Source organism: Anomaloglossus baeobatrachus, chromosome 10 (assembly GCF_048569485.1).
Source record: "Anomaloglossus baeobatrachus isolate aAnoBae1 chromosome 10, aAnoBae1.hap1, whole genome shotgun sequence".
Taxonomy (NCBI): domain Eukaryota; kingdom Metazoa; phylum Chordata; class Amphibia; order Anura; family Aromobatidae; genus Anomaloglossus; species Anomaloglossus baeobatrachus.
In genome coordinates this window covers 41,695,827-41,723,326 of record NC_134362.1, presented here as the reverse complement: position 1 = coordinate 41,723,326, position 27,500 = coordinate 41,695,827, and the positions used below count along the sequence as shown (strand labels likewise).

The 27,500-nt window shown below is 44.9% G+C and overlaps 1 protein-coding gene across 1 annotated transcript in view; it reads left to right on the top strand.

The window, feature by feature from the left end:
* LOC142254971 (low-density lipoprotein receptor-related protein 5-like) overlaps window positions 1–27,500 on the top strand; it is a 171,991-nt gene that overhangs the window by 57,986 nt on the left and 86,505 nt on the right. The window contains exons 2-7 of the mRNA XM_075326377.1: window positions 694–1,087; window positions 8,494–8,691; window positions 11,015–11,211; window positions 13,195–13,326; window positions 23,802–24,198; window positions 25,810–25,981. Of these exons, the coding sequence (XP_075182492.1) occupies window positions 694–1,087; window positions 8,494–8,691; window positions 11,015–11,211; window positions 13,195–13,326; window positions 23,802–24,198; window positions 25,810–25,981 (1,490 nt within the window). The remainder of the gene's footprint in view (window positions 1–693; window positions 1,088–8,493; window positions 8,692–11,014; window positions 11,212–13,194; window positions 13,327–23,801; window positions 24,199–25,809; window positions 25,982–27,500) is intronic.

Sequence of the window (27,500 nt, the reverse complement as noted above, 5' to 3'; positions counted from 1 at the left end):
AAGATCTTGTAATTCTTTTCATTTCCCTTTCTCCCTTTTCCCCCTTTCCCCCACTCCCCCTTTCCCCCACTCCCCCTTTCCCCCACTCCCCCTTTCCCCCACTCCCCCTTTGCCCCACTCCCCCTTTGCCCCACTCCCCCTTTGCCCCCAGTTTTTCTCATGTAGTCCCCTGATAAAATGTAAATGATAAAAATCTAAATTGTTCAAAGTGACTCACGTCTGAACCGTGGACAGCATTACTTACACACAGGATGCCTCATTGGAGGTGTCTGAGAGAGAATCTAGATCAAAAAAGTAAAAATCTTTTCCCTAACAGCTTTTTCCATCTATGCTCACCTAAAATGGAAAGGACTCTTTCTGTTTCTGTATATAGAGACCCATCAATCAGTCTGAACTAGATGGGGAGATACTTGCAGGGACTCTTCCACCCAGATGACTATTCTCATTCTCGAATTCTTTTTAATGTACTTTTTCTCAAATACATTGACCTTTCATAAAAATATCTCTGCAATAAGTGAGGAACATCTCCCCATTTTATGTTGCCTGTGATTCGACCATAATGAATTATCTGATGGGATCCCTTTTAAATGATGACCTTCTGTCTACAGGTGACACTAAGGGAAGCTATTTGCGTATATTAAAAGGGGTATTGTAATGAATGGCTGTAATGACATTTTTCTCATCTTATTTCAGGATCACCTTTATTACTTTTTGCCAACCGTCGAGACGTCAGATTGGTTGACACCGGAGGAGCAAAATTAGACTCTGTGGTGGTGGTGAGCGGTTTGGAAGACGCAGCTGCCGTGGATTTCTTTTACTCACAAGGACTTATATACTGGACAGATGTCAGCGAGGAGTCGATAAAAGAAATATCATATAACCAAAGCGGGAGCTCGCAGCACGTCATCATCTCTGGACTGGTATCTCCGGATGGTCTCGCGTGTGACTGGATAGGCAAGAAACTTTATTGGACGGACTCGGAGACAAATCGGATAGAGGTCGCTAACCTCAATGGCACTTACAGGAAAGTACTCTTTTGGCAAGATCTGGACCAACCCAGGGCTATAGCATTGGATCCCGCTCATGGGTATGTTATGATCTTGTTGTGGCCTTTGTTCTATATTCTTATTTTGTTGTTAACTGGATTTATTATTATTATTATTATTATTATTATTATTATTATTATTATAATAATATTTATTAACTTTATATAGCTCTATTAATTCCACAGCACTTTACATACATTGGCAACACTGTCCCCATTGGGGCTCACAATCTAAGGTCCCGAACTGTATGTTTTTGGAGTGTGGGAGGAAACCGGAGTACGCGGAGGAAACCCACGCAAACACGGGGAGAACATACAAACTCCTTGCAGATGGTGTCCTTGGGGGGAATTGAACCCAGGCCCCCCACGCTGCAAGACTGCAGTGCTAACCACTGAGCCACCGTGCCTTACCATGTTAAGTTCCAAGAGAAAGGTAACAAAGCGTGCCATCCGTTAGTACTTGGAAGTACATAAAACTTTATTGCAATAGGGGACATATCCAACGTCTTCATTTTCCAGCAGCTGGGAGGCTTTTTCTCACTGCCTTTAGATTGTAACTAAAAGAGGAGGAGGAGGGAGATGCAGCTGCAGTATTTTTTATTTATTTTTAACTTTTACAGTGTTTTAATGAAAGCTGTCCACTAAGTTTTATACTAGGTGTTCAGGAACATTGGTAAGGACAAGAACTATAAATCAGTGGATTGGGTGAGTTTCGATTTTGGAGGAAAGTGTGATTTGCAGCAAATTGATTGTACACGAATTAAATGTCACGTATTGCTGTGGGGTTTGAAGAGACCCCCAGTAAATAATAAACATAGATATAGAGGATAAAAAGATACGCCCCTCTGCTGCTCAATGTCTACTGTACATATTCTTATCGGTGTTGCGCACTGCATCTTCATACTAGGTCAGGCCTTTTTGCCGTGACTAGGCCCAGTACGTAGGCTGCGAGTAGTTGCATCCAGACGTTTTGTCCTAGAGTAGGGGTAGTAAGGTCTTGTAGGGCATATGCACAGAGTTCTCTAGGGCCTAGTTGCGTACTCTATACTTGGTCTTCCTGCCGTGATTTAGGCCCAGTATGTAGGCTGTGAGTAATTGCGTCCTGACGTTCAGGCCTAGAGTAGAGCTGGTTTAATAAGGTCTTTTATAGGGGACATGTGAAGAGATATCTAGGACCCAGTTGTGTACTCTAGATCTGGTCTACTATTGCGACTAGGCCCAGTACATAGGCTGCAAGTAGTTGCTGAAGTCCTGGCCTATAGCTGGTCTAATAAGCTATTTTATAGGGCTCATGTCCTGCGACATCTAGGACCTTGTTGTGTATTCTAGACCTGTTTTTTCTGCCGTGAGTAGGCCCAATAGGTAGGCTGTGAGTAGTTGCGTCCAGATGTCCTGGCCTAGAGTACGTGTAGTAAGGTTCTAATAGGGCACATGTGCAGAGATATCTAGGACTTAGTTGTGTACTCTAGAGCTGGTCTTCCTGCCATGATTAGGCCCAGTATGTAAGCTGCGAGTAGTTGTGTCCTGAAGGTCTGACCTAGAGCTGGTCTAATAAGGTCTTTTATAGGGTACATGTGCAGAGATATCTAGGACCTAGTTGTGTACTATAGACCTGGTCTTCCTGCCGTGAGTAAGCCCAATACATAGACCTTGAGTAGTTGTGTCCAAAAGTTATGGCCTAGAGTATGTGTAGTAAGGTCTTGTAGATCACATGCGCAGATATATCTAGGGCCTAGTTGCGTACTTTAGACCTAGTCTTCCTACAGTGATTAGGGCCAGTACTTAAGGTGTGAGTAGCTACATCCAGAAGTCCTGGCCTAGACTAGGTGTAGTAAGATCTTGTAGGACACTTGTGCCAAAATATCAAGGGCATAGTTGCACACTCTAGGCCTTGTCTTCTGGCTTCGACTAGGCTTGGGATGACCCTGGCTTAGTGTCGAATGGAAGTCACGGCCTAGCTTAAAGACAAAGTGGCTGGTGGTAAGATGTGCCGAGGATCTTACAGGGGAGGGCGAGCAGCTGCAGAGGTGGCCAGAGAAGTGAGCAATGAGATATTAGGGGGCTTTTTTAACCTTTAACCGGAACTTTACAGTTTAGCAAAATGACGGCCTTCATTTTGCTGGATTTGAGTGAATTGCAAAAAATTCCGGAGAATATAGAGTTTTGTACAACTTAAATTCCTCTTGCGTTAATTTGCCCATATGTAATAAGAGTATCTGAACTTTAAAGCTCCTGGAAGAAGCTCATCTTGATAGATGGGACAGGGACTACGGAGTCCTGGAGGCACAGGCGGCAGGGTTCTCTTCAGTACGTGTAATTCCTGAGATGTTTCTCGGGTAAAGATGAGCCTCCTTCGCCCTCAATTCTCTGACACGGTTCCTCTAAACAGATCAGTCTTGCTGAGATTGTTGACATTGCATTTTGGCTTGTGAGGAATGAACATATGCTAGAGAATGGCAGCCTCTATTTTAAGCTCAACCACAGCAAGTGAGGTTTCTCAAACTACCGGGTCCCCGGTCGTACGCACAGAAGGTTGTGCCTCTCGTACAGCTCCGAGCAGTGTCATTCCTCCTCAGATTATAATTTTAACGCACTTCAAATCCCAAGGGACGGTGCGGACAACTTAGATTTAAAGGGAAAGTTCACATTTCAATATTTAAAGGGCTTCCGGGACTTTATTTTTTATTACTTTTTTCTTAGAATGAGAGACTAGAGCTTACAGTGTCATCCAAATTTTGACAAATTCCCTTTAGAGCACATGCAGGGGCCTACATTTTCGGTCCGAGTGGCATCCGTCCTAAAATTGAATCACACTCTGGTCAATGTTATTCAGTGAGGCAGGGCACAGGTCCAATTTAATTTTCTTCCGAGAATTGGTCATTCAACTCTATGGGACCCATGAAAAAAAAAATCAGACCGCAGTCGGATGACATCCAAATGCAGTCCAATTTTTACAGGATAGAGAGGAGAAGGTGGAGAAACCCTTCTTCCTTCTTTTTTTTTTTTTTTTAATACTTACCACCTCCCAAAAAAATTGATCCCCCTCCATTCAGAATCTGATTACCATGGACGGACAGTTTTCCTTGGATGTAGCAAATACGGCCATGTAAACCTTAAAGTTAAAGGGAACCTGTCAACACTTTTTTGGCCTATAAGCTGCGGCCACCACCACCGGGCTCTTATATACAGTATTCTAACACACTGTATATAAGAGCCCAGGCCGAGAGTATAACATAAAAATCACTTTATAATACTCACCAAACGGTTGCTCGGTTGGCCAGATGGGCGTCTCCGTCCTCCGGTGCCGCCTCTTTCGGCCATCTTCGTCCTCTTTCTGAAGCCGCGGTGCATGACTGTCTACGTCATACACACTCGCCGATCCTGCGCAGGCGCACTACAATACTTTGATCTGCCCTGCTCAGGACCTGAATGCCGGCGAGTGTGGATGGCATCAGACGCATCATGCACCGCAGCTACAGAAGGAGGACGAAGATGGCCGAAAGAGGCGGTGCCGACGCCAGTGAACTGAGACGCCCATGTGGCCAACCGCGTGACCATTAGGTAAGTATTATAAAGTGTTTTTTATGTTCTCACAGCGGCCTGGGCTCTTATAAACCATTCTAACATGCTGTATATAAGAGACCGGTGGTGGTGGCCGCAGCTTAGGCTGCTTTCACACATCCGTTTTTTCCTGTGCGGCACAATCTGGCGCTTTGCAGAAAAAACGCAACAATTATTTTTTTTTACGCCAATTGCGGTTTTTTTTTGCATAGACTTACATTAATGCCGTATTGTGCCGCATGGCCTTGCGTTCGGTCCGGTTTTTGCCGCATGTGGCAGATTTAGCCGATGCGGCGGCTGGATAGAACGTTGCCTGGCACATTTTTTTGTCCGGCAAAAAAAAAAAAAACGCATCGCGCCGCATCCGGCCGATGCGGCGCGATTTGCAATGCATGCCTATGGACGCTGCATGCGTTTTTTTCCACTACGCATGCTCAGTAGCCTGCCGCATACGGCAAAAACCGGACGGGCCGCATGGAAAAAACTTATGCAAAGGATGCGGTTTTGTCGCCGCATCCGTTGCATAGGTTTTAAAGCCGGATTGGCCGGCTCTGCTAAAACCGGAGGTGTGAAAGCAGCCTCATAGGCCAAAAAAGTGGTGACGGTTTCCCTTTTTAATGTTACCCTTTTTAATATGCCACCTTTTAGGTCCAACATTAGAATTTGGTCTGCCTAAAATTTGAAAGTTTGGTAACCTACAAGTACACTTGGCACTTAGAGAATCTGATGCCAGGTTTCTGTTCTCCAATTTAAGAGCTGCCTAAAATAGGGATCAACAGTGTTGCTGGGTCTGCTGTAGTTTTGCTAAAACACTGGTTTATTTGCTGCAGCTCTGCTAGTCCTTTCGGTCCAAGCTTCTCCTCTGTAGCCATTGATATTCCTGAGGACCGGTAATCCCTGCCCTATTCGTTTCATTCACAGCTTTCTGCCTATGCACAGTGCTTAGTTTGTAGTAAAAGCTGCTAAATTAGAAGAATGATTGGGTTTTTTTTTTTTGTTTTGTTTTTTTTATTATCCTGTTGATTTTTCAGGCTGTATTGATTTATTGTATCATTAAACGCTATTTTCTGTAGTTATTTATTATAGATGGTTTTCTCTGATAATTCATATTTGGATTGCCGACACTATATTTCTCCTTTTTGGCAGCTCCATTATAAGATTCATTTTTCTGCCTTTTACGATTTTATAATGTATCTGTACTAATAAATCAAAATGAATGAACGTCCTTGGCAGCTCCATTATTTACGAAATCCGGATGAAAAAAGGGCATAAGCCAATGACGGACTTATTCTGAAAGCCGGTCTGTCACCAGATATCGTAATATAAACTGCGCACGTTATTAAATCGATCTCTTAGCCCTGATGACGATGCTGCTAATCAGTGTCCGAGTCGCTGCGATTGTTTTCGCACTGGTTTGGTTCACCGTCCAGTCTCCCGTCCTGCACCCCTGATGCCCCTCTCTTTTACGAAGAGCTACGATAGCATGAAGTCCCTGCACTTAGTATGTACTCTAAGTAATCAACTTGGTCAACTCTATTGTATAATCCTTGAATGTTCACCGCAATCTCTGCCCAGCTAACCTGGCAACTGACAAAGCCTCAGTGTCCCTCCTCACTGCTGAGATCTCACACTGTCCAGTATAAGCTGCAGCTGTCAATCATGCTGGATGGGCACGGACTGAATACACTTGGATTCGTGAGCTCTGTCTAGAGCTTTTCTCTTAAACATCTACATTTTTATTGCAGAATTATGCAGTCATTTTGATTTGCAAGTTTAAAAGTAAATATACCAGGCTCATCAGGTCTAAGATCTTTTAGAAAATTTGAAGCTTGTATAATGAAATCTGGTGACAGGTCCGCTTCAAAGTAAATTTGTACTATAAGGTTTATATATGCAGTAAACACATTTGTGAATGACCTGAGACCCCCTACCGGGCTTTGCTGGAGCCGATGATTTTCCCCCCCCCCCTCCACGGGCTTTGCTGTAGGTGATTTCCCCTCAACCAACAAACCCAACCCCCACCCCCACCCCCCCCCCCCCCGCCGGGCTTTGCTGCTGTAGGCAATTCCTCCCCCTCCCCCGCCGGGCTTTGCTGGAGGCGATTTCCTCCCGCCGGGCTTTGCTGGAGGTGTCCCCTGGGCCCCCGCCGGGCTTTGCTGGAGGCATTTCCCCCGCTCCACGGGCATTTCTGGAGGTGATTTCCCCTCAACCAACCCCACCCCTTCCCCCACCGGGCTTTGCTGCTGGAGGCAATTCCCCCCCCCCCTCCCCCCCCCCCCCCCCACCAGGCTTTGCTGGAGGCGATTTCCTCCCGCCGGGCTTTGCTGGAAGTGTCCCCTGGGCCCCCGCCGGGCTTTGCTGGAGGTGTCCCCTGGGCCCCCGCCGGGCTTTGCTGGAGGTGTCCCCTGGGCCCCCGCCGGTCTTTGCTGGAGGTGTCCCCTGGGCCCCCGCCGGTCTTTGCTGGAGGTGTCCCCTGGGCCCCCGCTGGGCTTTGCTGGAGGCGATCCCCTCCCCGCCGGGCTTTGCTGGAGGCGTCTCCCGGGTTCCCCGCCGGGCTTTGCTGGAGGCGTCTCCCGGGTCCCCCGCCGGGCTTTGCTGGAGACGTCCCCCGGGTTCCCCGCCGGGCTTTGCTGGAGGCGATCCCCTCCCCGCCGGGCTTTGCTTGTGGCGTCTTACCCTCTGTCACTTAATCAAACCGTAGCTGCCGTTCATGAAGTGCTCCATTATAACCATCTCTTCCGTAACTGCCTCCACCATGGTAGATAAGGTCTTGTTCACACTGACATACCATACTGCACATATAGGATCCACGGACTCACCGAATGGATTTGTAACTGATCATAAAACCGTATTTTGCCTTTTATAGATGGAGCCGCCAGAGATGTAAACTGTTATTTTACTGTTATTTAACAATCTGAACTGAACCAATACCACCAAGAAAGCAATTAAGGAATGCCAGATCATAGGTGGCATCCTGGGTCTCCTTGAAGGGTGCCATTGTCCGGTGGTGCACAACGTTTTGTTTTCAGTGCCTGTAGCAACTTTTCTAACAATGCATTGGATGTGATTAATTTCATTAACCGGCATCAGTCGCATTGGCAGGAACTGGTGGGTGTGATTGACTACTAAGTGCCAAGCTTTCGCTTTTATCTTCTCACCATCATACTGTCCCAAGTCATAAAGCTGAAGATCCTGCGGTATTTCGGAGTACAATTGACTGTGTGTGTCTGGATGAGCTCATAGGTGTGCACTGCTCCTTTCCCACATTAATATTTCTCCTGGGCATTGAGTCTCTGCTTATGTGGCCTTGGATGTCTTCTCGGTTAATGCCTTCTTCCGCATACCTGCTCTCCTCCTTCCCTTTCGCACCCCCCAGCTTATATCTTTGTAGTTGCAACAAAACACAGACTTGTTACCTCTCGGTCCTGAATTGAGGAACTTGTGCCAGTTAAATGTTTCCACCATTCTTCTGGTTCTTCTGTGCCTTGTGTTGATGAGGTTCTTAGTAACTTCTTGACTAGACCATGTGCAAAACTAACTTCCAGATCCTTAAACCTATGTTTGTGCTCTGTAGTAGACAAGAATTTGGTTTCAGGTTGCCCGAAAAGGCTGCAAGACACCATAAGTGCTAATCCGATCTCTTGCTTTACACTGATAAGGGGCAAACACCCCGAAACACGTTTCCGCAAATATCCTAAGTCTTGTGGCAAAACTCCCATAAGAACCCAAAAGATGTGGTTGGTTGTGGTTGTAATTGCCCATTTTCATCAACTTTTGCCTAATGTGGATGGGTGCACATGTAGGACTATTGATTTGATTTTTTTCATGTAACCTGTTCCATTGCAGTTGGTCACTTTTACATTTTTACTTATTCTCCCCCCTCCTAGATACATGTATTGGACAGACTGGGGAGAAACCCCCAGAATTGAACGAGCCGGAATGGATGGAAGCACCCGTAAAATCATAGTGGACTCCGATATTTATTGGCCCAATGGGCTAACAATCGATCTGGATGAACAGAAACTGTATTGGGCAGATGCCAAGCTGAGTTTTATTCACCGAGCCAACTTGGACGGATCATTCAGGTAAATTTTTGTTTTTCGGTTTTCTCATGGCTACCTCTACAGTTGTGTTTCTTCTAAACCTTAAGGTTGGGGAGGAAGACAGGCAGTCATTAGTGTTCAGGTCAGGAGGCTGACCATGCACCGCTATGTTTTTTTTTTTTTTAATCTATTTTGTAAGGGGTAATAGGGGTAGGGGCCCTACTGCTTTTAAAAGTATGTATATACCAGGGCTTCTCAAATGTTTTCTATTTTGATCAAGGCAGTTGTTGATTCTGTGGCCCCATTGACTAAAATGCTATAGTGCAGCGCCAAACACATACTAACTTTTTATAGTGCCACATATTTGCCTACTTTGGACACATGGTACGAAGAGGGCAATCCCTGGAGAAGGACATCATGGTCAGAAGAATAGAAGGAACAAGGCAAAGAGGAAGATCATCAACCCAATGGCTTAATACTATCAAGATAACGGCAGAAAAGCCCCCTGTGGTGGGCTTATATATCTAGGCAGAGAAGCCCCCGGTGGTGGGCCCGGTCTAGGCGGACAAGGCCCCCCGTTGGTGGGCCCGGTCTAGGCGGAGAAGGCCCCCCCCGGTGGTGGGCCCGGTCTAGGCGGAGAAGGCCCCCCCCGGTGGTGGGCCCGGTCTAGGCGGAGAAGGCCCCCCCCCGGTGGTGGGCCCGGTCTAGGCGGAGAAGGCCCCCCCCGGTGGTGGGCCCGGTCTAGGCGGAGAAGGCCCCCCCCGGTGGTGGGCCCGGTCTAGGCGGAGAAGGCCCCCCCCGGTGGTGGGCCCCGTCTAGGCGGAGAAGGCCCCCCCCGGTGGTGGGCCCCGTCTAGGCGGAGAAGGCCTCCCGGTGGTGGGCCCCGTCTAGGCGGAGAAGGCCCCCCGGTGGTGGGCCCCGTCTAGGCGGAGAAGGCCCCCCCCCGGTGGTGGGCCCCGTCTAGGCGGAGAAGGCCCCCCCCGGTGGTGGGCCCCGTCTAGGCGGAGAAGGCCCCCCCCGGTGGTGGGCCCCGTCTAGGCGGAGAAGGGCCCCCCCCCCCCCGGTGGTGGGCCCCGTCTAGGCGGAGAAGGCCCCCCCGGTGGTGGGCCCTGTCTAGGCGGAGAAGGCCCCCCGGTGGTGGGCCCCGTCTAGGCGGAGAAGGAGAAGGCCCCCCGGTGGTGGGCCCCGTCTAGGCGGAGAAGGCCCCCCGGTGGTGGGCCCCGTCTAGGCGGAGAAGCCCCTATGTCTTTGTAGTTCTGCACCCTATGTACAGTATATCCACTTGTCGGAGAATGTACTATCAAGTTACCAGTGTATAAAGTGGCCTGAACTCTGTCCCCAAAAATTTATCAGAAAAGTGACAAGTTCTCTTTAACTGCAGAGAGGGCGCGGTGTCTTGGCGGAGTAATGTCACGGCTTCACCAAGTCAAACTCTGACCCTTTCCCAGCGTTTCTGCGCCACTGTTTAGACTGCTCTCGTGTGGAATTTCACAGGAATTTTCGGCATTAATTTCTGGAAACCGTATTGACAGCAGAACAAACAATGTTGAGAATAAAGGCTCAATTTAAAAACCAAGGAGAAAATGAAGAAATGCTGAAGCAGAGGGTTGTATTAACAAAGCCATTAATTTAACGAAAGCATTAATTTTCTTGGACTTAACGAGGCAGTCTCCGAAAACAGCTGCACGGCCTGCGCTACTTTTTTTTTTTTTTTGTTTTTTGCTTTCTGCCTTAAAAAGGAACTTTTACCTTCCATTAAACATGTTTTTTTATTTTATTGTTTTTAAACTTTTGCTATGTCCCTTTTTTGTTTTTCTTGTTTGGGTGGGTTGTTTTTTTATGTTCTTGTAGAACTATTCTGCCACTTACGTGCACATTTTTTGTACACTGATACTAATTGCTTAATAAAGTGAATTACAATGTTGAATGTGTTATTTGCAAAGATAAAATATTTAGGAGTAACAAAACTTTTATTTTATAGATCACTTTGTATTCACTCCTGTAAAAAAACAAAATTATATCTAGGTGACTTTCAAACCCTCTGTTCTTCCCTTGATATTAATGCAGATTAAGGCAAGCAAATATATCAGAATATGATAACTTGGAGTACAGCAGATTGCAGTGGAAGACAGGTGCTGACTCATCACTGCCATCAGCTGTACTCCAAATGAGCATATTCTGATATCAGTGAAGCTGAAGGCAGGAAAATAAGACTAGGGAACAACTGGGGTTTCGAAATCCACTTGTATGCAGTAATAAAGACACATCCTCCAACTAAAGTGATTTTATAGCTTTCTATGCTGAACAAAATTTGATACTATGTTGTGTCTTGTAACTTTTTGGTCTCTTCATATACCACTTACAGGCAGAAGGTTGTAGAAGGAGGACTCACACATCCGTTTGCCTTAACACTGGCGGGAGATACATTGTATTGGACGGACTGGCAGACCCGCTCAATCCATGCCTGTAACAAGCGCATCGGGGAGAAAAGAAGAGAGATCCTTAGTGCACTGTACTCTCCGATGGACATCCAAGTTTTTAGCCAGGAACGACAACCACATTGTAAGTTTGACCACCTTGTCTGTGTTTAATATGTAAAGCCTCAAACTGCAACATTGGGTGGAACCAGACCCGAAGCTCTAAAATCCTTGGTGGTTGCGGCAAAATACCACTTGTTTTTCCTTACGTCATGCTAAATTAAGCTGAACTCTAAATTTTATGGCAACTGCTGTCCTCTTCTTTTCGAAAGTTGGTAAATCTTATATTAGAAGGTCTCCTACACTGGAAGAAAAGTTTTTGACTTTGTAGCTGCATCAGGTGAAGGAGCATGTGAAAAGGTGATCCAAAAGGAAAAGCTCCTGCTTGTGTTAATGTTCAATTGGTTTCTTCCACGTGTCTTCCGGAGGTCAAGAAGCTAACTCTGTTTTAAAAACTGTTGGTGTAAACCTTGCTGCCAATTTATTTTAATTTTCTTGACTATTCACTTGACACAGCATCTCCAACACAAGCCGCCTGTTCCAATCCTTGCTCTCCACTTGTTGTAGACTAGTGATGAGCGAGCACTTCCATGCTCGGGTGCTCGGTACTCGCTCATCACTAGTTACAAGTTCCACCATGCTCAGGTGCTCAGTACTCGTAACTAGTGATGAGCGGGCACTACCATGCTCAGGCACTCGTAACTAGTGATGAGCGAGCACTACCATGCTTGTGTGCTCGGTACTTGTACCAAGTGATGAGCGGGCACTACCATGCTCGGGTGCTCAGTACTCGTAACTAGTGATGAGCGGGCACTACCATGCTCGGGAGCTCAGTACTCATACCAAGTGATGAGCGGGCACTACCATGCTCGGATGCTCGGTACTCGTACCAAGTGATGAGCGGGCACTACCATGCTCAGGTGCTCAGTACTTGTAACTAGTGATGAGCGAGCACTACCATGCTTGGGTGCTCGGTACTTGTAACTAGTGATGAGCGGGCACTACCATGCTCGGTGGCTCGGTACTTGTAACTAGTGATGAGCGGGCACTACCATGCTCGTGTGCTCAGTACTTGTAACTAGTGATGAGCGGGCACTACCATGCTCGGTACTTGTAACTAGTGATGAGCGAGCACTACCATGCTCGGTGGCTCGGTACTTGTAACTAGTGATGAGCGAGCACTACCATGCTCGGGTGCTCAGGACTTGTAACTAGTGATGAGCGAGCACTACCATGCTCGGTGGCTCGGTACTTGTAACTAGTGATGAGCGAGCACTACCATGCTCGGTGGCTCGGTACTTGTAACTAGTGATGAGCGAGCACTACCATGCTCGGTGGCTCGGTACTTGTAACTAGTGATGAGCGGGCACTAGAATGCTCAGGTGCTCAGGACTTGTAACATGAAGTTAATGCTCGGACGGGCGTAACACGAGCATCCAAGTATAATGGAAGTCAATAGGGAACCAGAGCATTTTTCCATTGGCTTTACCGAAAAAATGCTCATTCTCCATTGACTTCTCTTACCCCCAGGTACTCTAGTCGCATCTATCCAACTGCTCCTTAAGAGTAGTGAACACTCCAGCGAGGTAGTCCTCGCTCATCACTATTGCAGACATTTTAGCACACACTTCCAGAATCTTCCTGGCTTGTGTGATGTCGAAAACCAGAGAGCCGAGGATATCGAAACCCATTGTCACAAATACAATGTTCGCTGTAAGGCCGCCTTCACTCCTCTGACATGCATGGCTCGAGAACGTCCGTGATAGCTACACCGGCCTTGGTTCTCCTGACCCGTACTCCAGACTCCTAGCCATATATGAGGCTGTTGAGTTTGATAACCAGTCCAAACATTGTGCCCCATACTTGAAGCATGATTGTTGGATGTGTGAAATGGGCTTCATACCAATAGAAGTCGCCAGATCAGGCTTGGATTAGGGAACATCTTCATTATCAATAAATATTGCCGAATGTCAACTTTTTATTTACCGGTTTTTATGTTTTTTGTTTTTTTTTTGGTTCTTTAAACATTCCTTCATTTCTAATATTACTTTTTTGGTTGTTTTTTCAGTCCAAACACCATGCGATGACAATAATGGAGGATGCTCCCATCTTTGCCTATTGTCGCCAAGAGATCCCTTTTACAGCTGCGCCTGTCCAACCGGGGTCCAGCTGATGGATGATGGAAAATCGTGCAAAATAGGTAAAATATTCGGTATTTATGTTTTCCAATTTGTTTACAGAGATGTCAATTGTTTTCTTTACCTTCATTGTCTTTAATAATTTCGTCAAATTTTTTGATAGACTCTTTGTACGGCTTATTTGTTCATGTTTTTTTCTCCCTTTTTCATCAGCTGAACTCAAAGATTTAAAACTCTCAAATATTCTCTCAAAAATTGTCCACAAATTTGTCCGCATCTGTGTTAGTGAGCTCTTCTCCTTGGCTGAGATGATCCATCCACCTCACAGGTGTGACATATCAGGTTACTGATTAGACAGCAGGATTATTGCACAGGTGCGCCTTAGGCTGGCCACAATTAAAAGCCACTCTAAAATGTGCAGTTTTACAGTATTGAGGGGTGGTGGGTCAGAAAACCATTAAGTATCCGGTGTGACCAACATTTGCCTCACTCAGTGCAACACATCTCCTTTATATAGAGTTGATCAAGTTGTGATTTTTGCGGTCTGTGGATTGTTGGTCGGCTCCTCCTCAATGGCTGCGAAGTTGCTGGATATTGGACATACTGACTTATACACCGAACCAATGCATCCCGGACATGCTCAATGGGCGACCTGTCCGGTGACGTGGCTGCCATGCAAGAGCTGGGATGTTTCCAGCTTCCAGGAATTGTCCAGATCCTTGTAACATGGGGCCGTGCATTATCAGCTCCAACATGGGGTGATGGTGGTGGATGAGGCACAACAATGGCCTCAGGATCTCGTGACTGTATCTCTGTGCATTCAAAATGGCATCAATAAAATGCACCGGTGTTCATTGTCCATACTCCAGGCCATACCATAACCCCAGCGCCACCATGGGTCACTCCATTCACAATGCTGACATCACCCACACGACGCCAGACACAGTCTGCCATCTGCCCTGTACAATGAAGAACAGGAATAATCCGAGAAGAGAACATCTCCAACGAGCCAGAAGTCATTGAATGTGAGCCTTTGCCCACTCAAGTCGATTACTACGGTGAACTACAGTCAGGTGGAGACCCCCGATGAGGATGACGAGCAGCAGATGAGACTGTTTGGCCAGAATCACACTTGCTAGTGCCTCGCGTGTAACTCACGCGAGTCTCTCATGGTAGAACCCGGCTTGGCCGCACACTCCCCTAACAGGAGCGGGTTGGTTGCAAGTATCTCTATGCAGCTCAGATGCTCCTGTTTGCATAGTGTGCGGCCGTGCCGGGTGATTCAATGAGAGACTTGCGTGAGTTACACGCGAGGCACTAGCAAGTGTGACTCCGGCCTTTATGACAGTTTGTGCAGAAATTCTTTGGTTATTCACCGATTGTTGCAGCCCCTGTCCAGGTGGCCGGTCTCAGATGATCTTGGAGGTGAAGATGCTGAATGTGGATGTGGAGGTCCGGGACTGGTGTGGTCACACGTGGGCTGAGGTTGGGAGGATAATAGAATGTTCTGCCAAATTCTCTGTAACGCCTTTTGGAGATGGTTTATGGTAGAGAAATGAACATTCAATTAACGGCCAAGAACTCTGGTGGCCATTCCTGCAGTCAGCAAGCCAAGTGTACGTTCCCTCAAAACCTGCGACATCTGTGGCATTGTGCTGTGTGGTAAAACACACATTTAGAGCGGCGTCCCTTCCTGTTGTGTAACTCCTGTGGTTCGAAGTCGTGGAGAGAGAAGCCGGCGGTGATTGGACATGGAGCTCGTGTGATGTCACGTCAGCCACCAACAGCAGTGGAATGGCACCAGAACAGAAGATGAGTACAGGGTCTTTTATTTTAACTGGGAGACACGAGAAATCAGAAGGCGTTGTCCTACTAGTGGACAACCCCTTTAAGGAGACCTTGTCATTAGATTCATCGGAGGCTGTGAAGCACTGCATCGTTTCAGAGAAGACCCTTTGTACATCCGGCAAGAGACCGTAAGTTGAGACGTAACTAGTTGCAGATCCCGTCCAACTTCTCTCTGCCCCATTCCATTTGGTCGAAAGGTCTGTCCCATGTGTGACCTGTAAATTAACGGGACTGGGGTGGAATTAAGCCAACCAGGGACATCATGGGAGTAATCAGTCGGCCAGCTTGGAAACCTCGCGGTGTCTCACAGTGAAACATACCTGGTTCCAGTCCCTCAATGCGTCCTGTGGTTTGGGCAACTTGAATTTAATGGTAAATTCCCATTTTAAGGGATAGTTTAGGCAATTTGTCATCTGGAAATTTGCAAAAAAAAGTTAAGCAGCCAAAGTAAAAAAAAAAAAAAAAGTTTGGTGGTGCACTTCTATGGAATGAACACAATATTCGGGGAACTTGTCTAATATGGAACACCAGAGATGGATGATGCAGATCATTGATTGGTCATCTCTGATTTTTTTTTTTTTGCATCTCTCTAGATATCAGTTACCTTTGTCTGCAGCTTGAATGCCCGAAACGGCCGTATAATCTGCCACGTTATATGCGTAACACATACACATGCCTTCAGCTCCAACAAAACCCTTCCATTTAAACGTCCCGTAGGTCAGAGGTTCGAGGACGACCTGAACCCATTATCGGGCATGTCTGTGCGCAGTAAACATTTGCTTTAGAAATCAAACAGCTAATTTCTATGCCCCGTCCAGCGAGACTTCTTGATCAAGGCCATGGGCAGCTCATTTACAAATGAACAGCTCCGTTGTGCAATGGGAATGGTTCGCAGTCATTTGTCAGTCTGTATAATTGCTCCAAAGCGGAGCTTTTTTTTTAGACTTCCATAGTTGTCCGTAGCTACCCCCTTAGAATTTACGGGCCCGGGCGAACTTGTCAGAGTGGGGTTTTTTGTTTAGCAAAAATTTATGCATACCTTCTGTGGAGCAAATGCCTTTTCTTCTTTTGTTTTTTTTTTTTTATTTTTTCAATCTTTAAATTGGGGAGTGGAGTGACATTTTAAAAGAAAGCTTAACTTCAGTTTACAGGCTGTACTTTTCTCACAGTCCCGGGGTAACATCCATTATATTCCCGGAGCATCACACCGGCCCAACTGCAAAACCGCTGTGATGGCATCTCTCGCCATTATTACTGCAACATTTTTTTTTTCTGCATATTTTTTTTCCAAGTATCTAATTCATAATATACAGGAAAGACAATGTTGTATTTTTGTTTTATTTATTTATTTATTTATTTATTTTTTTTTAATCAAAACAGAAATTCTAAAAACTAAAAATAAAAAAAAATGCAGAAGCAAAAATAGGGAAATGCCAATGTAGAATATGAAAATGAAATGTTTGTTTTTATTTTTTTATAATTTTTTTTTTCATAACTGGAATGTAAAAAAAAATAAAAAAAAAATAGGGAAATGTCAATGTAGAATATGAAAATTAAATATTTTGTTTTTTCTTTTTATAATTTTTTTTCATAACTGAAATAAAAAAAAATAAAATGGGGAAATGACAATGGAGAATATGAAAAGCTAATTTTTTTTTTAATCATCGCAGAAATTCTAAAAAAATATAAAAATACTATAGCAATAATAGCGAAATGCAGAATAAGTGAATTTTTTTCATTTATTTTTTTTTATCAACAAATTCTAAAAAAAACTGAAGCAAAAATAGGAAAAATGACCATGCAGAATGTGAAAAGTAATTTTTTTTTCTTTTTTTTTTCTTTTGCTGAAGTATTCATATTGGTTTAGTAATAGATATGTTCCCATCAACAGCACTTCTACAACAAACATTCATATGTATGGTCACCAGTGTTAAAGGGTTTGTCCACTACTAGGACAACCCCTTCTGATTCCACTTGTTTCCCCTAGTTAAAATAAAAGTCCCTGTACTCTCCTCCCCTTGCTGGCGCCGTTCCAGCGCTGTCGGTAATCGCAGTTTGGGGCTTATGTGACATTGTGGCATCATGGGAGCCCTGCGTCCAATCACTGCTGACTTCTCTCGCCACACCTTCGGACCAAATGAGCAATCAACAGGAAGTTAGCGGCACCGTCACTTCCTGTTGATTTTAACTCATTTGGTCAAATGCGGGGAGAGAGAAGTCGGCGGTGATTGGACTCGCGGAGGTGAGTATAATGTCTTTGTTTTTAACTGGGGGGAAAAAAAGTGGAATCAGAAGGCATTGTCCTATTAGTGGACAACCCCAATAAACTTGTAGGACACGGCATAAATAGTAATTAACTGTCCCAAAAGAATTGTTTCAGCACACAGGAACCTATTAGAGTCCTGTATCTTGCTGCATAGAGTTCCACATCTCAAGATCATTCTTAAAGCTTTTCATTGATTTAAAAAAAAAAGCACCAATAACTCTCCAAAGGTCTGTAGTGGATTTTCCCTATGCCCAGTTTAAAGAGGTTTTTTTGTTTTATTTTGGCCTAACTCTTCCTAACCAACACTTTCCTAATATACTTATGCTATCTAATCTCCTGTAAGTTTATTTCTAAAGGTACCGTCACACTAAGCAACATCGCTAGCAATATCGCTGCTGAGGCACAACTTGCTAGCAATGTTGCTGTGTGTGACATCCAGCAACAACCTGGCCCCCGCTGTGAGGTCGCTGGTTGTTGCTAAATGTCCTGGGCCATTTTTTAGTTGTTGCTCTCCCGCTGTGAAGCACACATCGCTGTGTGTGACAGCGACAGAGCAACAACTAAATGTGCAGGCAGCAGGAGCCGACTTCTGCCGACGCTGGTAACCACGGTAAACAGCGGGTAACCAAGAAGCCCTTACCTTGGTTACCCGATATTTACCTTCGTTACCAGCGTCCGCCGCTCTCAGCTGTCAGTGCCAGCTCCTGCTCTGTGCACATGTAGCTGCAGTACACATCGGGTAATTAACCCGATGTGTACTGTGGCTATGTGTGCAGGGAACAGGGAGCTGGCACTGGCAGTGTGAGAGCGGCGAACGCTGGTAACTAAGGTAAATATCGGGTAACCAAGGGGAAGGGCTTCTTGGTTACCCGCTGTTTACCGTGGTTACCAGCGTCCGCTGAAGCCTTCTCCTGCTGCCTGCACACGTAGCAGAGTACACATCGGGTAATTAACCCAATGTGTACTGTGGCTAGGTGTGCAGGGAGCCAGCGCTAAGCGGTGTGCGCTGGTAACTAAGGTAAATATCGGGTTTATTACCTGATATTTACCTTAGTTACCAAGCGCAGCATGCTTCCTCGTGTAGTGACGCTCCAGCGATCCCTGCCAGGTCAGGTTGCTGGTGAGATCGCTGGAGCGTCGCAGTGTGACATCTCACCAGCAACCTCCTAGCAACTTACCAGCGATCCCTATCAGGTTGTATCGTTGTTGGGATCGCTGGTAAGTTGTTTAGTGTGACTGGGCCTTAAGAGGGTCATAAATACCTTTTATATTGTTTATAACATTAATCCTTCTGGCTGCAGGGCATGTCACTGGAGGGGCTGCCTTTGAGTGACCGTAGTCTGGGCATGCATGTCCAGATCACACTAAACTCCCCTCTCAGCCCATACTAGTGACGTGCCTTGCTCAGTTGGTCCGATTCCGGTCTGCAGCTGGAAGGATCAAAGCTACAACAACAAAGGTATTTTACAAGCGTTTTAAAGATCAGGTTACAGGAGCAGAGTAGTTAAAGTATATTAGGAAAGTGTTGGTTAGGAAGACTTAGGACAAAAGAAAGAGGGTCACATTAGTAGGGGAAAACCTCTTTAACATACTGATGCCCCCACCAGTGATGTGCACTGCTTGGTTGGTCCAATTCCGGTCTGTAGCCAGAAGAATCAACGCTACTACAACAATAAAGGTATATACGAGCCTCTTAGAAATGAGCTTACAGGAGCAGAGTAGATAGAAGTACAGTATATTAGGAAAGTGTTGGTTAGGAACAGTTAGGACAAAAGAAAGAGGGTCACATTAGTAATGGAAAATGTTTAAGGTACTGTCTTGTATACAGCTCTGCAGAATGTGATGCCGCTATTAAGTAACGGAGAACCCTTAAATTAGGGAATCCCTAGTTGTGCAGTTCAGCTCCTCAGCCCTGACCACGGTGCTGGAAATTGTCTTGGTTCAGGGTTTATAACCTTATCTAAACTATTAATGTATTGTGTGAATTTTTGATCCTTTGACCACCAGTTTTCACAGATGGCTCTGTACTGTATATGTACTGTGATTGCATGGGATGGATTTCAGATCAGATTTCAAACACTTGGAAAGCTTTTTGTAAACAGGCCCCGGGCGAATGTGTCGTGTCTGGGAATGTGCTCGACTTCCTTCTACCACAGTGATTGAGTTCTGCAAATAAAATATATATATTTATCAGCAGCGCTGGAACACAATCATAACTTCTGCATTACAAGTGAAGATAATTCTGAATATTATCTAAGACTACTTTTTCCACTTTCACATGAATCCTGTTTTCTTCTGCAGTTTCTTACTATATAAGGCGCTGAGCCGTTCGGCCCCGCTTAATAGGGTCTTCAAGTATTTAACGGAAATGTGTCATCAGAAAATGACATTTTTACCATTCACTGGTAACTCTATTCTGCAGGTCAGCGTACGATTAGCAAAGTCATAATTTGGCCAGTGCTACCATATTCGAAGAGCCTTTAACTTAATTTTTTTTTTTTTCCCACTGATTCTCTTATGCTGTGTGAGCTGTTCATTTTACTGGTACAATCACTTAATCAGTGTATTGACGGTTTATTGATGTCTTATTTAAAGGGAATGTCGCCAGGAAATCCTAGTTGGACAACCTCTTACGTACTGTAGTCCCTCGTGTAAAATGATGAAAAAACACCCCGAAAAAGTTTTTAGTGGACAATCCCATTAAAAACCTGAAATCTTGCAGTTCTCACACTGACCACTAAACCCAAAAACTCCGCATTGTCCCTTAATTAGAATCCCAATTTAATAGGATTGTCCATGTTTCATTTGTATAAATATTTTGATATGGAAATATTGAGAACAAAAAACAATTTCAAAATATTTATACAAATGAAACATGGACCATCCTATTAAATTGGGATTCTAATTAAGGGACAATGCGGAGTCTAGTATTGGGCTTAGTGGTCAGTGTGAGAATTGCAAGATTTCAGGGTTTTGTTTTTTTTTTTACATTATTTATTTATTGATATGGAAATATTGAAAACAAAAAAACTATATTGATAAATGTAAAAAAAACCCCCAAACCCTGAAATCCTGCAATTCTCACACTGACCACTAAGCCCAATACTAGACTCTGTATTATCCCTTTAGTGGCCAATCCCATTAAGTTTGCATTCTATGTTAAATTTGTATAAATATTTTGATGGTTTTTTTGTTCTCAACATTTCCATGTAACTAATGCAAAAATAAAGATAACATTTTGACACTGACCACTGAGCCCAATACGAGCCTCTGCATTCTCCATTTAGTGGACAGTCCTATTAAATTGGGATTCTATGTTTCATTTGTATAAATATTTTGATATTGGTTTTATGTTTTCAATATTTCCATATCAATATATAATGTAAAAAAACCAAAACCCTGAAATCTTGCAGTTTTCACACAGACCACTAAGCCCAATACTAGACTCTATTTTGTCCCTTTAGTGAGCAATGCAATTAAAATTGGATTCTATCTTAAATTTGTTAAAATATTTTGATTTTTTTTTGATATTTCCATATGAGTAGCTAATGTAAAAATAAAGCTGAAACCTTCCAACTCTCACACTGACCACTAAGCCCAATACTAAACTCTGCATTGTCAATTTAGTGGACAATCCTATTAAATTGGGATTCTATGTTTTAATGTGTAGAAATGTTTTGATAATTTTTTTTTTTGTTCTCAATATTTCTATAACAATATATAATGTGAAAAAAGCTGAAATCTTGCAATTCTCACACTGACCACTAAGCCCAATACTAGACTCGGCATTGTCCATTTAGTGGACAATCCCATTAAATTTGGATTCTATCTTTAAAATGGAAATATTTTGATTTTTTTTTTTTTTTTTTAGCTCAATATTTCTAAATAACCATTGTAATAATAAAGCTGAAATCTTGCAGCTATCACTCACCACTAAATGCCCCGTCACACGCTACGATATATCTAACGATATGTCGTCGGGGTCACGGATTCCGTGAAGCACATCCGGCATCATTTGACATATCGTTGCGTGTGACACCTCCGAACGACTGTTAACGAGCAAAAATACTCCTTTTATCGTTGCTCGTTGACACGTCGTTCATTTTGATAATGTCGTTCCTCCTTCTGTGCTCTGGTTGTTCATCGTTCCCGAGGCAGCACACATCGCACCGTGTGAAACCCCGGGAGCGACGAACACCTTACCTGCGTCCCGCCGGCAATGCGGAAGGAAGGAGGTGGGCGGGATGTTACATCCCGCTCATCTCCGCCCCTCAGCTTCTATTGGCCGGCCGCTGTGTGACGTCGCTGTGACGCTGAACGTCCCTCCCCCTTCAGGAAGTGGATGTTCGCCGCCCACATCGAGGTCGTTAGGGAGGTAAGTACGTGTGACAGGGGGTTAGCGACTTTGTGCGCCACAGGCAATGAATTGCCCGTGACGCACAAATGACGAGGGCGGGCGCAATCGCACGATACATCATCCCGTGTAACGCCGCCTTAAGTCAAATACTAGACTCAGCATTGTCTATTTAGTGGACAATCCCATTAAATTTGCATCCTGACTTAAAATAGAAATATTTTGATTGTTTTTTTTTTAGCTCAATATTTCCAAATAACCATTTAATGTAAAAATAAAGCTGAAATCTTGCAGATATCACACTCACCACTAAGCCCAATACTAGACTCCGCATTGTCCAGTTAGTGGACAATCCTATTAAATTGGGATTCTGTGTTTCATTTATGTAAATATTTTGCTAATGTTTTTTGTGATCTTAATTTTTCCATATCCCTACCTACAGTAAAACTAAAGCTGAAATCTTGCAGTTCTCACACTGACCACTAAGCTCAAAACCAGACTTTGCTTCGTCCATTGAGTGGACAATCCCATTAAATTGGGATTCTATGTTAAATTTGTATCAATAGTTTGGTAATTGTTTTTTGTTTTCAATATTTCCATATAACTATTTAATGTAATAATAAAGCTGGAGCCTTGCCATTCTTACGCTGACCACTAAGCCCAATACTAGACTCACACTTCCTGGTCTGTACAGAAGTGGTTTAAATCAAACATGTCTATAATTTTATTTTATTTTTTCTATATATTAGATTTTAAATATATTTACTATTCAGCATTGGCTTTAGATTGAATGGCCTGATGATTTCCATAGGCCCACTCATGGGCCCACTCATGGGCCCACTCATGGGCCCACTCATGGGCCCACTCATGGGCCCACTCATGGGCCCACTCATGGGCCCACTCATGGGCCCACTCATGGGCCCACTCATGGGCCCACTCATGGGCCCACTCAGTGTCTAACCAATATTTGATCCTGAAGTGACGGCTTCACTAGAAATCTCGCAGCTTCTGTATTTTTATGAATGAAGCATTGAAAATGGCCTCATCCATGGTCCTTGCGGATTTGATGTTTCTTTCATGTTCTCCCTATGTTTCATATACTCGTGATAATTAAACACCGCAGTCCTGCATTCACAATACGTAGCGCTACATTTTATCTTTCAGAGCTGTGCACTCGGAGATCACTCATTCACATATAGATTTTTAGCTATATGTTGCTCTAGACACGTGGATGAATGTTTGTTTCGGGTGTGGGATGTTAACTTTTTGATTCTGTAGCTATCTTCCATGGTTTCATAGACTATGTAATGAAGAAATGCACAAATATACCCAAAGTAATTGTGGACTATGACCCTGATCGGATACAGAATGTAGGCGATGACTCTGATCAGATCCAAAATGTAGGCCGTGACCCTGATCGGATCCAAAATGTAGGCCGTGACCCTGATCGGATCCAAAATGTAGACCGTGACCCTGTTGGGATCCAAAATGTAGACCGTAACCCTGTTGGGATTCAAAATGTAGACCGTGACCCTCATGGGATTCAAAATGTAGACCGTGACCCTCATGGGATTTCAAAATGTAGACCGTGACCCTCATGGGATTCAGAATGTAGACCTTGACCCTCATGGGATCCAAAATGTAGACCGTGACCCTGTTGGGATCCAAAATGTAGACCGTAACCCTGTTGGGATCCAAAATGTAGACCGTGACCCTCATGGGATTCAAAATGTAGACCGTGACTCTGATGGGATTCAAAATGTAGACCGTGACCCTGATATGATCCAAAATGTAGACCGTGACCCTGATATGATCCAAAATGTAGACCGTGACCCTGATATGATCCAAAATGTAGACCGTGACCCTGATGGGATCCAAAATGTAGACCGTGACCCTGATGGGATCCAAAATGTAGACCGTGACCCTGATGGGATCCAAAATGTAGACCGTGACCCTGATGGGATCCAAAATGTAGACCGTGACCCTGATGGGATCCAAAATGTAGACTATAACCTCTTGATAAAGAATCTGCTGGATTAACATGCACCAAATATACATGTTTCTTGTAGGAGCCGATGACGTTCTTCTGCTGGCAAGAAGAACCGATCTGCGGAGGATCTCTCTAGACATGCCAGATTTTACAGATATCGTACTACAAATCGATGATATAAGACATGCCATTGCCATCGACTATGACCCAGTCGAAGGATACATCTATTGGACTGATGATGAGGTTCGAGCAATCCGTCGAGCCTATCTGGATGGTTCTGGAGCACAGACGTTGGTGACCACAGAGATAAAGCATCCAGATGGCATCGCCGTTGACTGGGTGGCCCGGAATCTTTACTGGACAGACACTGGGACTGACCGTATTGAAGTAACCCGCCTTAATGGAACCTCCAGGAAAATCTTAATATCTGAAAATCTGGATGAACCAAGAGCCATTGTGCTAAATCCACTAACTGGGTGAGTTGGTATTTTAATGGCAGAAGAGCCTATAATTGCTTGTTTTTCTTATTGGTAAAATAAAGGGGCTGATTTTAAAAAGACTGGTGTAGACCAATCAGCATGCAGGATTCTGTAGAGTAATATGTGCTAATATCATTACTGTGCCTCTTGATGAATTTGGTTCATCTTTCAGCTGTCCTGTGCAGAGTCAGTATTGCACTCCACTCATGGACTGAAGAACATTTTGCCGTAATTTACGATCAGCATGTGGCGTAAATCATGATACATTTTTTTCTTCTGCACTTTGCCACTCTCCCTTATGCTAAGATATGCCCACTTTTGAAAAAGGTGTTACTGGCACAATAACGCCAAATTTTGCCAAACTGTTTTACAACGAAGTAACAAAGTAACAAACATTTTGCAACGTTTCAAATAGCGTTACATCAGATTTCTGAAGCAAAATGATGAAACTGCCCCTAGCTTAATTTTTTTTTTTTCTATTTGTTTCTAGAAGAACAGTCTATTCTGCTCCTGTTGTTGCTCTTGCTGCTCCGGTTGTTGCTCTTGCGGCTTCGGTTGTTGCTCTTGGGGCTTCGGCTGTTGCTCTCGGGGCTTCGGCTGTTGCTCTTGGGGCGGCTTCGGCTGTTGCTCTTGGGGCGGCTTCGGCTGTTGCTCTTGGGGCGGCTTCGGCTGTTGCTCTTGGGGCGGCTTCGGCTGTTGCTCTTGGGGCGGCTTCGGCTGTTGCTCTTGGGGCGGCTTCGGTTGTTGCTCTTGGGGCTTCGGCTGTTGCTCTCGGGGCTTCGGCTGTTGCTCTTGGGGCGGCTTCGGCTGTTGCTCTTGGGGCGGCTTCGGCTGTTGCTCTTGGGGCGGCTTCGGCTGTTGCTCTTGGGGCGGCTTCGGCTGTTGCTCTTGGGGCGGCTTCGGTTGTTGCTTTTGCGGCGGCTTCGGTTGTTGCTTTTGCGGCGGCTTCGGTTGTTGCTTTTGCGGCGGCTTCGGTTGTTGCTTTTGCGGCGGCTTCGGTTGTTGCTTTTGCGGCGGCTTCGGTTGTTGCTTTTGCGGCGGCTTCTTGCGGTTGTTGCTCTTGCTGCGGCTTCTTGCGGTTGTTGCTCTTGCTGCGACTTCTTGCTGTTGTTGCTCTTGCTGCAGCTTCTTGCTGTTGTTGCTCTTGCTGCGGCTTCTTGCTGTTGTTGCTCTTGCTGCGGCTTCTTGCTGTTGTTGCTCTTGCTGCGGCTTCTTGCTGTTGTTGCTCTTGCTGCGGCTTCTGGCTGCGGCTTCTTGCTGTTGCTCTTGCTGCGGCTTCTTGCTGTTGTTGCTCTTGCTGCGGCTTCGGGCTGTTGTTGCTCTTGCTGCGGCTTCTGGCTGCGGCTTCTTGCTGTTGCTCTTGCTGCGGCTTCTTGCTGTTGTTGCTCTTGCTGCGGCTTCTTGCTGTTGTTGCTCTTGCTGCGGCTTCTTGCTGTTGTTGCTCTTGCTGCGGCTTCTTGCTGTCTGATGCCTCTTGCTGCGGCTTCTTGCTGTTGTTACTCTTGCTGCTGTTGTTGCTGCTTCTGTTGATGCCTCTTGCTCAGTCTGCTGATGTTGCTCTTGCTGCTTCTGCTGTTCTTAATATATTTTTTTTTTTATCATTTTTAGTTTTATGTACTGGACAGATTGGGGCGGAAAACCAAAGATTGAGTCGGCTTACTTAGACGGGACAGAAAGGATTGTTCTCGTCAATTCATCTTTAGGTTGGCCTAATGGATTGGCTCTGGATCTTCAAGATGGAAAGCTTTACTGGGGTGACGCCAAGACAGACAAAATAGAGGTTGGTAATGATTGCCAGTGTTATCACATGTAGATGTTTTACATAAGTTTTCATCGGTGAAGACCTTTTGTAACAAATCTTTATATTGATGTAATATTGAGATAAACCTGCAGTGTCCGTGCTGTAGACGTCCGTATACGTGTTACATATGATATGGCTATATGGGCCAAGTCCAGTAATGGCGACATTTTCTGCACATACGTCTAAGAAGACCTTTGTGTAAGTTGTGATCTTCGGCAGGCCGGTGAGGAATATGTGCTGCGATGTGTAGAATTTCACGTCTCGTCAGCAGCAGCTGCATTTGCAGCATTTAAGCTGGAGCACAAAGAGCTCAGTCACTGCGCGCAGCCTATGGAGCCATTTGGCAACACTTGTCAAACGTTTGCGTGACAGCAGCCTATAGGCCTCCCTTTTTTTTTTTTCCCTGTAAATTTGGCACCCTGTGGCAACATTGTTCCGGGGCCTCTAAATGTCTTTGCTTGTCTGTTTGGCAGGCACTTGGGAAAATGAGTCTGCGTCTTCAACATATGGTTTCTTCGCTTTTGTGAGTGAAGATTTATAGATGTGTATGGTAATTGGCAGAGATTCATGGTCAGTGAAATCCTGTGTGAGAACAAGTCTTGTCAGAGAGAGGAGCGATATCACGTCTGTGCTTTGAGGTTCTCTAATGGACGCACTGTAGATTAGTGGGGGATTACAAGAATCAAGCAGAGAGGGAAGCGGAGAGCTCGCCACAAGCACGCGCAGGCATCCCGGACTATTGTGTGCGCCGTTATTAACCCATATGCCGAGAACCGCAGGATCCATCCTCTTCCTTTTGAGGCTCGATCCTGTTATTGACGAGTGTAGTCATACCCTGTTATGGTGGCATGGGATGCAATTTTTTAATTTGGTTCTTAGATTTGAGTGAACATTAATTCTTAAATTAATTCTTAAAGGGTTTGTCCACTAAAAAAGTTTTTTTGTTTTTAATTTATTTTTATTAAAAAGGCCCACCATACTTTTCACTAGACAACATCCATTCCTTTTCTACTGCTGCTGGTGTCCCCTGACAGTTCCCTGGTTTCCCCTTTTAGTGAGGTCCATCAGGTGACCACTCATATGCATGTAAATAAACCTAACACTAAGAGACCAGTAGCAGCAATCAAGTAAGTGAGCTGTTGTAGTAGTTGCTGTTGTTGTAGTAGTTGCTGTTGTTGTAGTAGTTGCTGTTGTTGTAGTAGTTGCTGTTGTTGTTGTTGTTGGAGTTGCTGTTGTTGTTGTAGGAGTTGCTGTTGTTGTTGTAGGAGTTGCTGTTGTTGTAGGAGTTGCTGTTGTTGTTGTAGGAGTTGCTGTTGTTGTTGTAGGAGTTGCTGTTGTTGTTGTAGGAGTTGCTGTTGTTGTTGTAGGAGTTGCTGTTGTTGTTGTAGGAGTTGCTGCTGTTGTAGGAGTTGCTGCTGTTGTAGGAGTTGCTGCTGTTGTAGGAGTTGCTGCTGTTGTAGGAGTTGCTGCTGTTGTAGGAGTTGCTGCTGTTGTAGGA